At 37.6% G+C, this 12,392-nt stretch overlaps 1 protein-coding gene across 1 annotated transcript; it reads left to right on the top strand.

Annotated features, from left to right (window-relative positions):
- Positions 1-202: 202 nt before the first annotated feature.
- LOC130995534 (uncharacterized) lies at positions 203-4,837 on the top strand. Its single transcript, XM_057920892.1, has 4 exons — positions 203-506; positions 614-4,400; positions 4,521-4,611; positions 4,697-4,837. Exons 1-4 carry the CDS (start codon positions 203-205, stop codon positions 4,835-4,837), a joined length of 4,323 nt encoding a protein of 1,440 aa, XP_057776875.1.
- The last annotated feature ends 7,555 nt before the right edge of the window (positions 4,838-12,392 follow it).

Here is a 12,392-nt window from a genome sequence, read left to right as displayed (position 1 = left end):
TATTGTTGCACAGTTTAGTGTTTATTGTCGCACTAATAATATAAAGAGTGGAAAAAGTATTAAATTTTTTTGAAAAAAAATTAAGCATTGTTGCATAATGTACTGTATGTAGTTGCACAATTTAGTGGTTGTTGTTGCATGAATAGTAATTTTCAATATTTTCATTATTCTATTAACATTCAATTTTTTTTTCAAAAACAAAATGGACGCGGTCCTGCAGCAGCCGGAAAAAAGGGTTCTTCGATCGAATGCTAAGGTTACCGGAGGAGTCCAACCCTTCGTGAAGGGGAGGACTGCGATGACTACTACTAGTAAGAAGAACGCTTCCAGAAAATCAGGTTTGGACGTGGTACAGGAGAAACTTAACGCCGCACATGCAGCGGGCAGAAAACCTCGGGATTTTATTATTGACAAAGAAACTAGCCCGCCAATACGCACAATGGCCAATGTGGCAACTAAAAGTTGGGCGGAAGAAGTTGAGAACGAGGAAAACTCCTCGTTGGATGGCGAGCATCGTCAATGAATATTTTATCTTGGAATGTGAGGGGGTTCAATGACGATGCGAAGCGAGCCCTCCATGATCATTGTTCAAGATTTTCACCTATGATTATAGGTATTTTGGAACCAAAGAAAGATGTTTCGAAAGTTCCGTTACATTTTTGGAAGTCGATTAACGTCGTTTCTATTCACCAGAATTCTCGGATTGATATGAGTCCTAACATTTGGGTACTGGCAAATCCGATTGTCAATATTTCTTTGGTTTTTTCTTCCAATCAAGTGGTGATTCTTGACTGTTGTTGGTCCTCTCGTACGTTCCGCGCGGCGTTCGTGCATGGGGACTGCTCCACGGTTGGGAGGAGATACCTTTGGTTGGAGCTTCTCACGAATGTGGTGGACAACATGTTTTTCATTGGTGACTTCAACGTGGTAAAGGGTGCGCATGAGCGTAAGAGTGATTGTCTTCCAAATGCCTCCGCTTGTAGGGAGTTCTGTGACTTCATTGACGCCTCGGGTTTTATTGAGTCGAACACTTCTGGGCTTTTTTACACATGGTGTGGCAGGCGAAATCTCCCTTCGCATGTGGAATCAGTTTTGGATCGTTGTCTCTACTCCAAGGGTTTTGCGACAATGTGGAATTCGTTGAATACCCACGTTCTTCCTCGTATTGCCTCTGATCATTCACCTATCATTTTGCAATGCCAAGAGAATGCGGCCCCAAGAAGAAGAAACTTTAAGTTTTTGGATATGTGGCTTTCGCACCCGGATTTCCATGATTTTATGCAGGCTTCCTGGCAGTCGCCGACGAACTCTACTTGCCCTCTTTTTAACGTTATGGCAAAGCTTAAACGGTTTCGTACCGAGCTCAAGGTCTGGAATAAACAAGTTTTTGGGAATATCGATGATGGAATTTCTCAACTACAGGAGTCGCTGACAAAAATTCAGTTGAAGATAGCAGATGAAGGTTACTCTGATTCGCTTTTTGACCAAGAAGTCGCGGCCCAGGCGAGGATTGGCACTTTGCTTACACGTAAGAGTAATCTCTTGCAACAGAAAAGCAGAGTTCGATGGCTTAAAGATGGTGACAGGAACACGAGTTTTTTCCATAAGTCTTACAGGATGAGACGCAAGAATCTGACTCTTTCTCAACTAAAGATTGATGGTGTTGATACCTTTGAGCAGGACGTTATCTCCTCACACATTGTGGATTTTTTCTCAAAACTTTTTTCCGAAGTTACGACGAACACTGTTCTAGTGCAGGATATTCAACATATTGTGGAAGTCACGGTGAATCAAAAACAGAACGAGAATCTGAGCGGTATTCCTGAGGAAGATGAGATTAAAGCGGCGGTTTTTGATTTGGCGAGCGATAGTGCTGCTGGACCGGATGGCTTCTCTGGCATTTTCTTCCAGAATTGCTGGGACACCATCAAAGATGATATTGTGGTCGCCGCCAGGACTTTTTTCGTGAAGAACTATCTGCCGCAGGGCCTGAACTCTAATACGTTGATCCTCATCCCTAAAAAAGAAGTGGTGGAAACGGTTGCTGATCTGAGGCCGATTATCCTCTCCAATTTCTTTTTTAAGGTTCTTTCTAAAATTCTTGCTACTCGGCTTAGCTCTGTGGCAGCTGATAGTGTGACTCACAATCAGTTTGGGTTTATTCGTGGGCGGCTTATTCACGACTGCATCATGCTAGGTTCGGAAGGAGTTAATTGCATGAATAGAACCTGCAAGGGAATGAATATGGCTTGTAAAGTGGATATTAAGAAAGCCTATGATACCATGAGTTGGAATTTCATCATGTGCGCTATGCAGGCGATGGGGTATGATCAAACCTTTCTAGGGTGGATTGCCACTATTTTTTCTTCAGCTCGACTTTCGATCCTTTACAATGGGAAACTCTGCGGGTACTTTCCATGCTCGCGGGGTGTGAGGCAAGGGGATCCTCTCTCGCCTATTATTTTTGGCATCGCGGAGGACGTGCTTAGTAGACTCTTTTTGAAAGCGGTTGCTGCGGGGCAAATTGAGCCAATGAGGATGTGCAGGGGTCATTTGTTTCCCACCCACCTCCTTTACGCTGATGACATTCTGATTTTTTGTAAAGCGACGATGAAGAATGCAAGAGCTATTCGCGACATCCTCCAATTTTATGGTTCGCTTTCGGGTCAAATCTGCAGTAAAGAAAAATCGAGGCTTTTCTTTGCTAAAGGTGTGTCGCCCTATTACAAACGCCAAATTTCTCGGGTTCTGGGGTTCCCCTGCGGAAGTTTACCTATGATATATCTGGGCGCGCCACTTTTTGTTGGTCGTCCCAAAGCCTCCCACCTTGCCGCTATAAAAGATAGAATCATTTGCAAGTTTTCTCGCTGGAATGGGCTGCACCTTTCGATGGCTGGACGTCTCTGCTTAGTAAAATCTGTTGTTCAAAGCTCAATCGTCCACACCATGATGATTTATAAATGGCCACGATCGCTCATCCAAGAGATTGACGCTGCCTGCAGAAACTTCATCTGGTCGGGCGACATAAGAAAACGTCCTAAGCACGCTGTCAGCTGGGACAGGGTTTGTGGCATTAAGGAAGAAGGAGGTCTGGGCGTGAGATCGTTTATTATGATGAATGAGGCTTTTTTGATGAAACTTGCTTGGAAAGTTATTCTTGGATCTCAGTTCGGTTTTAATATCATGAAGAGTAGATATCTTAACTCTCTCGGTCGCCCCCGCAATATGGCGCTTGCTTCTTCAGTTTGGGGAGGTGTTAAACAACTTATCCCAGAGCTCATCAATGATTCCTACTGTCTTCTTGGAAGGGGTCAGTCGGTTTACTTCTGGCATGATGATTGGCTCGGCTACGCCATAGCAGATAAAGTCAACATCCCTAGTTTTATGAGGCATCGACTGCAACAAACGGTGTCGGATTATCTTTATGATGGGGTCTGGCACTTTGATCAGGAGTTTGTAGATGAGTTTCCTGACATCGTCTATGACATTCTGCTCTTGCCGATTGGAAACGAGGAGGATGTCCGCTTATGGAAGCCTTCGATTCATGGGGAGGTCACCTCGGCTCTTGCCTTTGCTTCACGTTGTAATCGTTTTCCGCGTGTGTCGTGGGGCACCTGGATTTGGGAAAGGTTTATTCCCGTTCGCCGTTCAATCACCTGTTGGCGTGTTATTCTTAACCGCCTACCCATTCTTGATAAGATGATTAAGCAGGGAGTTATCATGCCTAACTACTGCTCGTTTTGCTTTGGAGATGCTGAAAATCTGGACCACATTCATTGGGATTGCTCAAAAGTTCGACCAATTTGGCGCGATTTGCTTAGCTGGTTTGGTTTGGAGGAAGGCTTGGCTAGTCACGGTATTCACGAGTTGCTTGTGTTTGCATGGACGGTGCAGCTGAGCTCGCAAATTAAAAAGTTCTGGAAGTTGGGAGTTATTTCCTTAATCTGGGCTCTTTGGACTGCAAGAAATAAGTGTCATTTTGACGACAAAGTTTTTGTTCATCAAGAAATCCTGGTTTTTATTAAAGCGGCTTTTATTGAAGTTGATAATTCTTTTCCGAAAATGGGGCACATGGATAATAAATGGAAGGATTATCTTGTTATTCGGAAGATGGGTGTTCGGCCGAGAATGCGCTCACCGCCGGAGATGACTTCGGTTTATTGGTCACCGCCTGCTCACTTATGGCTGAAAGTGAACACCGATGGTTCGGCGATGGGAGCCCCGGGCCGCATTTGTGCTGGTGGTGTGTTTCGAGATTGGCGGGGTTTCGTAAGAGGGTGTTTTCATGTTGAGGGAGGCTTGGGTTTCGCTTTTGAAGCAGAGCTGCTTGGGGTGATTTCGGCGATCCAGCTAGCCCACCATTGTGGTTGGAACAAGCTTTGGTTGGAAGCTGATTCCTCGTATGTTGTCCATATCTTGTCTACTAAATCCACTCGGGTTCCTTGGAGATTCAAAGCGACTTGGAATCAATCTCTCTTACTTTTAGACAAAATGGATTATAGGATTTCTCACATTTTCAGAGAAGGCAACGTACCGGCGGATATCATGGCTAGTCCTCATACTCCGGAGGGATGGTGGCCGTTTGGGGTGGACTGGATTCGGGACGCTGTGGTGCGTGATTTGTCGGTGCATAGTCATGTTAGATGCAAATTTTAAGATGTTTTGGAGGGATGATGGCTAGCTTTTTTACGAACAGGTGGTGGGCGCTCCTGGGCTTGGGGCTTTTACTTTGTTTGGGGAAGCTTCAGGTTACGGCAGAGGACAGGAACTGTTGTCCTCATCTGAAGCGAGAGAAGACGATCAGCTCACGTCGGGTGGAGCGTCGGTTTGGGAGTGATAGGCTTTTGATCTTCGAAAATTTGGAGCAAGCGCTGATGTTGAGCTTTCTTAAAAATTTTCGTTGTTGCTTCGTTTTGCTTGTTCTTCTTGTTTGTTCGATTCGATATAGGCGACGGAGTATTACCGGCCTATACTGGATTGGCTCTGTTCGGTGTTCGTGGGATTCGTTATGGCGACGGCGTATAACCGGCCATAATCTTCCTGTTTCTTCTTTTTTAGTTGAGCATTGGGCGACGGCGTATCACCGGCCCTTTGTTCGTTTTTTCTTTCTGTGGGGCTTGGGGCGACGGCGTCTCACCGGCCCCTTGCTCGTTTTTTTTTTTCTTCTCTTTTGTTTTTCCTGTGGAGCTTGGGGCGACGGCGTCTCACCGGCCCTTGGCTCCTGGGGTCTCGTTGTTCTTCTGGAGTCAGTTGGCGACGGCGTCTCACCGGCCAACTGGTTACTTCAGTGTTGGTTTCCTAGTTTTTGTTAGTCTGAGCCGGGTTGGTTTGGGGACGATGGTGAGGCCGGAGTTCCTGAAACCTTCCCTTCCGCTCTCTTTTCTTTGTCTCTTCTTTACGAGCACTCTTTTTTCTTCTTACGGTTTTTCCCTCGGGGTTTTCTGTAAGAAGGTTTTAATGAGGCTCGGCCCTTAGTCTGCGTCTCTGTGCTTTCAAGGGTTTCCTGTTTTCGTTTTTTCTTTTTTTCTCTTCTATAAAATTGCATTTTAATTAACATTCAATTTTTTTTTATTATTATTTAGTCACTTTGTGTTCTTTTTTTATATTTAATTGCATTTTCTTTTATAGATTAACTAAAATTTATAAAGTAATTAAAGGATTCAAAGATAATATTTTACATATTACCTTTGGTTTTTTTTTTTTAATATTTTATTGCATTAATTTTTATGGATTAACTAAAATTAAAAAATAATAAAAAGATTCAGAGATAATATTTTTTGGAGAAAACGTAAATTGCATAATGACCATTTACGAGTTGTACACATACTTTTAGTATGCGGCTTTACTTAATATTCTTTATAGCAGAACATAGTAATACGAGTTGCATAGAATAAATCAATTAGATTTTTTGTTTATTTCTCTGTATAAGAATAGTAACATAAGGTTTGATTATTGCATTTTGGGAAATTACATAATGACCATTTACGAGTTGCACACATACATTTAGTTTGATGTTTCACTTATTATTTTGTAGAATAACATAATAATACAAGTTGCATAGAATAAATTAATTATGGTTTTCATTTATTTCTTTGTAAGGTTTGATTATTGCATTTTCCATAAGATCGAATTGCACATAATACTTATAGATATTATTTTTTTACTTAGGGTTTCATAATAATTATTCTATGCAATTTGAAATTAAACAAAATGCAACTATGAACAAGCAACTAACATATTTCTTATTTCAATTTTTACAGATTCAAATTTAATAATGCATTCAACATCATATTTAAAGGCTAAATAAACAATATTTACAGTCACACAAATGCTAATACACAATAAGACATTAAGTATTTAATTTATGAACAATTTTTTTAAAAGTGCTAAATAAAGAATAAAGATAGAAGGATATGTGTAGGTCCAACAAAATTTGCACATGATGAAACGAGGAGATGGTTCAATATAATCAGAATGAAAAAAAAAATAGACTTCCTTCAAAAAAGCATCTTCATTTGGGACTCATTAAAAAATGTATAAATTAACTTATAAAGTTAATGTAACTTTCAATTCTAATTTATAATTGCACATCAGTAACACATCTTGAAAATCGTCATTTGAACCCTGATATACACTGGAAAGCTTTGAACGAACGTCTCCCTCACTGGTAATCGTTGCTCTAACACCTTTATTCACCAGAAATTATAGCACTGTTGACTCAGATCTTCTAGAAGAATCGCCTGTAATTCTATATTTTTGGAGGAGGAAACGACTTAAAAACTTGCACAAACATTATAGAAATGTTGACAAACATTATTTTCGTCGTATTAACTGTACCACATAAAGCATATAATATTAATTGGCCAAACATAATAAAACGGTAGATAACAGTTTATTTATATTTTATACCTTCTGCTCCAATAACTTCATCTCTTGCGTCCTTGATTGTCCAGTTGTGCAGCAACTTGTTTCACGCGAGGTATATATTTGCTTTTTGGCCATGTTTATAAGACGGTTATATATAGTCAACAAAATTAGCTTCAACTATGCAACTAATAAATAATTTCTATCAATAACTCAACACACAAAATTTCGTGCAAGTTGTAAGCACCAAAAATGCAACAAGAATTTTACTTTCACAAAAACCTCCATGTGTGCAACTAAATACATCAGAAAATGCAATCTGGACGCCCTCGATTAACCATTTTAGCATATGCCTTCTTTATACGAGGCATATTGAACTGTGCAACAACAAAAGCACTATCAACTCTTATGCTATGCAACTCTAAAAGCATATCTATGCATTTATATTTTCACCTATGCAACACAATACACTGACTCATGCAATTTCAGAACCAATTACTTGCTTTACGCGATTCATATATCTGTTGTATGACCATGTTCACGAAAACGTTGTTTCAGTTAAAGAAGAGCTTTCATAATTAAAACAACAAACATATCTGTGCAACAACAAATTACAACTGTGCAACTTAATTATCTATGCATTTTGTGCAACACATATATTATGACCGTGCAACAATGCTACAAACATATTTGTGCAACAACATATCTGTGCAATTTTCTCATTAGTGAATGAAAAATCCTTAGATGCTACATAATTATCTGTGCAAGCTAAAAGTATATCTGTGCATCATGAATTATTGTTGCACTAATCAATTGTTTACCCACACACGCACATCAATTGTATGCTTGGAGCAAAATCTAATAATCAAGTTGAACAAAACTAATTTGCACAGCAAAATACATCCTAGTTGCACAGCAAAATTCCCAAAACTTGTACGAAACCTTAAGGCCCCGCGTATACCCAAATCCTCAATCATAACACTACCAATTATCTATTGTATCACAATATCATGATTTACAAGTGAAATAGAGACCATTTCGCACATAAGATTAACAATAATCGCAAAAAAAAAAAAAAAGAGTGAGAGACATACCAGCCGCCGGATTCTGATAAGTTGTTGCCGATGACTGTCTTGAAGATTTCGTGAATCTATTGCCGCCTGAAATCTCCGCTTACTCGCCACCGTCCACTGGAATCGTCGCCGCTGCCTCAAAATCGCGACTCACAATTTTGCACAGATGAGCAGTCGACGCTTTGTGCAAAGATGATGTCCTTTTTTTTAAAACCCTAGAAAGTGAAATTGGAGAAGTTAATTCAGGAACGTGATTTTAGGGACAGTTATTAATTCATTTTTCCTTTCACAATTCTACCCTTTTAAATTCTCTATAATTTAAAATGAAAGGAACCGTGCATAAATAGAAGGATAAATCTCAACCCTTTATTTTCTTCTAATCAAAGGTTATTATTAGTTCCTAGTTTTCATCTTAAGGGGGGTTTCTATGTTAACCCCACCCTATATATATATATATATATATATATATATATATATATATATATATATATATATATATGGCTCTTAAACAGGGCCGACCCTTTGATTAGGCCCAAGGGGCAATGGCCTAGGGCCCCCAAATTTAGGGGGCCCCAAAAAATATAAAGCCCACTAGTATTAGTAGCCCCAATTATATATATATATATATATATATATATATATATATATATATATATATAAATATCTACAACCTAACCTATTTCTAATCAGCAAAATAGCAGCAACATCTCTTTCTCTCTTTTATTTCTTTCCCTTGCTGAATAGCTCTAAGCCTCTAAGTCTAAGTTGTCTAACGTCTTTCTTCTCTCCCAATTCTCCAATCGCGCTGCTCTGCTGCTCATTCCTATTTTCTGTGCTAATTGCGGCTGCCCATCCATCTCTCTCATTCTATTTTCAATTTCAATTTGCTCCATTCGCTTGCTGCTCAATGCACTGCGCTGCTCAGCCTTTGCTCCGGCAGTCGGGCCTCGGCTGCCTCTGCGGCTCTGCCTGGGCTGAAATTAAAGGGTATTCTTCTCTGCTCAGCTCAGCCTTTGCAGGCTTGCAGGTTTGCTTCATTTTCAAAAAAGGAAGGTATTTTTTTTATTATTATTTACAAGAATCCAGAGGAGGTATTTTATTAGTTTGTAAGATTATAAAATGTTGCCTAGAAAATATTCCTCAGGAAGTCAAAAAAGAAATAAAAGAAAAAGAATTGATGAGGTGATTTAAACTCAAAGAGGAGCACTTGATAAGTTTCTTATACCTAGTTTTAGTTCTTCGGTGAAAGAAGTAGAAGTGATTGAGAATGAAGAAATGAATGAAGTTGAAGTAGTTAATGATATTGAGAATGAAGAAATTGATTTATATTAGGATGAGGATGATGCTTTGAATGAAGAAATTGATGATGTGAGAAATAAAAATGATTCTTTGAATATCTTTTATCCAAGAACTTGGAATAATCTTGATAACAAAACTAGAGATATTTTGATAGAGAAAGGCCCCTTAAGAGAATACAATCTCACGTTCCCTATAGATGAGCTTGGTAGACATTTTGCATATTCTTATTATACTAAAAAAACTACCAAATGGTGAGAATCAAGATAGAAAATGGTTGGTGTACTCAAAAGATGCAAATAAAGTATATTGTTTTTGTTGCAAATTATTTAGATCACTTCAAAACATTAGTTTGCTAGCAAATGAAGGTTTGAATGATTGGAAGCATATAAATGATAGGCTCAAAAAACATGAGAATAGTATTGAACATATTAATAATATGACTTGGATTGATTTGCATATTAGATTGCAACATAATCAAACAATTGATAAAGATTTACAAGCACTCATCAAAAAAGTGAAAGAACATTGGAAACTAGTTTTAGTAAGAATTATTGTTGTTGTGAAATGTCTTGCTACTCGTAATTTGGCTTTTCGTGGGCATAATGAAAAGATTTATCAAAATAATAATGGTAATTTTCTTGGCTTGCTTGAATTAATTGCAGAATTTGATTTGGTAATGCAAGAGCACTTGAGACGTGTCCAGAATAGGGAAATTCACTATCATTACCTTAGTCACAAGATTCAAAATGAGTTGATTTCAACATTAGCCTCTAAAGTCAAACATGATATAATAAAAAAAAATAAAAGAGGCCAAATATTATTCAGTGATTCTTGATTGTACTTCTGATATAAATCATAATGAGCAAATGCTTTAGTAATTCGATGTGTTGATATGTCTGACACTCAAATAAAGGTAAAGGAATATTTCATTGAATTTTTAAGTGTGGATGATACATCTGGTGTAGCCCTTTTTAATGAAATACAAGATGCTTTACAATCACTTGATCTTGATATTGATAATGTTAGGGGACAAGGATACGATAATGGTTCCAATATGAAAGGAAAACATCAAGGTGTGCAAAAGAGATTTCTTGATATTAATCCTAGAGCTTTTTATATGCCATGTGCTTGTCATTCTCTTAATTTAACAATATGTGATATGGCTAGTTCTTGTGTTAAAGTTGTCTCTTTTTTTGGAGTTGTGCAACGTTTGTATACTTTATTTGCTAGTTCTACAAAAAGATGGAAAATTTTACAGGATCACGTTCATCAATTTAGTTTGAAGTCCTTATCAACAACAAGATGGGAAAGTCATATTTATAGTGTTACTGTTATAATAACTCAACCTAATGAAATAAGAGATATGCTCTATTTGAACTATCAAGAGTTAGTGATGATGCTAAAACTAGGAGTGAAGCCGAGTCTTTGGCAACTAATAAACTTGAGAATTTTGAATTTTTGTTGGGTATGACTATATGGCATAATATATTGAACAAAACAAATTTGATTAGCAAAAAACTACAATCTAAAGATATGCAAATTGATGTTGCAATAGTTATCTTGAAAGGTTTGATTTTTTATTTTGAAAAATATAGAGAGGAAGGTTTTCAGTCGGCCTTGACATTAGCTAAGGACCTTGCATCTAAAATGGAAATTGATCCTATTTTTCCACCAAAACGTGTGATTCGTAGGAAGAAACAATTTGATGAAAGTTGTCAAGAAGAGATTTTATTATCTGATGAGGAGTCTTTTAGGATCAATTATTTTATTGTTATAGTGGATATTGCTATTTTATCTTTAAAGACTAGATTTGAACAATTGACAATTTTTGAAGATATTTTTGGCTTTTTGTTTCCCCATAAGATGTTATCTTTATGGGATGGTGATAAATTGCATAAATGTTGTGTTAAGCTTCAAGATGCTCTGAAACATAATGATAAATTTGACATTGATGCTGAAGATTTATATTCTGAATTGCAAGTGCTACAAATGTGTTTACCATCTGAAACAAAGTCTCTTGGGTGAGGTTCTTGAGTTTGTCAAAGTTTCAGATTGCTTTCCTAATGTTTCTATTGCATATAGAATATTGTTGACTATACCAGTTATTGTAGCTTCAGCAGAAAGAAGTTTTTCAAAATTAAAATTGATAAAATTATATTTACGTTTTACTATGTCTCAAGAAAGGTTGAATGGATTAGCGGTTTTATGCATTGAACATGAGGTATTAGAAAAGCTTGATCTTGAAGAAATTATTAATGATTTTGCGTCTCAAAATGTTAGAAGATCCAAGTTATTTTTATAATTATTTTATCATTATTTTCTAGTTTATTGCACTTTATGGTCAATGTTACAGAGCTATCTCAAATTTGCTACAACTTCTCGAAGCTTCTTCTTTTAGGGGCCCTTTTTTTTCCTTTTCGCCTAGGACCCCCGAAATGTGAGGGCAGGCCCTGCTCTTAGATAAAGCCTACGTAGCTTCCATGCAAAGTTTACAAATATGTATGGCTATAACTTAGGCTAACTACGTGGAAGAATATTATACATTAAGAAGCTACGTGGAAGAGTCCTAATTAAATACTTAACTAACCAATCCTATATACCTATTTAGAGAATGATTCAGCAAACCTATAGCTAGAAATCATGGGTATAAATAGATCAATTAAGTAATATTTCTAGCATGAACCAAAAAGAAACAGATCACTAGTTTATATAAGAAACCTTTCATCATTTTCTTAATAAGATCTTGGTACGGTACAGACGTGGATCTTGATTCAAATTTCAAGTTCAAGTATTATGGAATTTATTTAAATACATGTTGTGGTTAATTGTTGTCCATTTTAATATTATACGTTTACTGTATGTGAGTTAAATTATATCACTAGGGGTCAACATAATTGGTCCAGGACGTCACAGTTCTTTGTATGCCACAATGCGATTTATATGTTAAAATTATAGTTGCAACCAGTCGCCAGGGACCGGCATAATTGGTCCAGGACGGAAAGGTTCTTGGTATGTCACCGTGCGACTTACAGTTATAAATGTTATGATCATATGTGTTACCATTTTATTAACATGGACAATGATTTTATATTCCCACACTGAGTATATTTTATATGCCCATCCCATATTTAACATTTTCAGGTAATTGATGTGGGA

Source organism: Salvia miltiorrhiza, chromosome 1 (genome assembly GCF_028751815.1).
Source record: "Salvia miltiorrhiza cultivar Shanhuang (shh) chromosome 1, IMPLAD_Smil_shh, whole genome shotgun sequence".
Classification (NCBI taxonomy): domain Eukaryota; kingdom Viridiplantae; phylum Streptophyta; class Magnoliopsida; order Lamiales; family Lamiaceae; genus Salvia; species Salvia miltiorrhiza.
The sequence above is the reverse complement of the archived record's forward strand: the minus strand, read 5'-3'. Positions and strand labels throughout refer to the sequence as shown.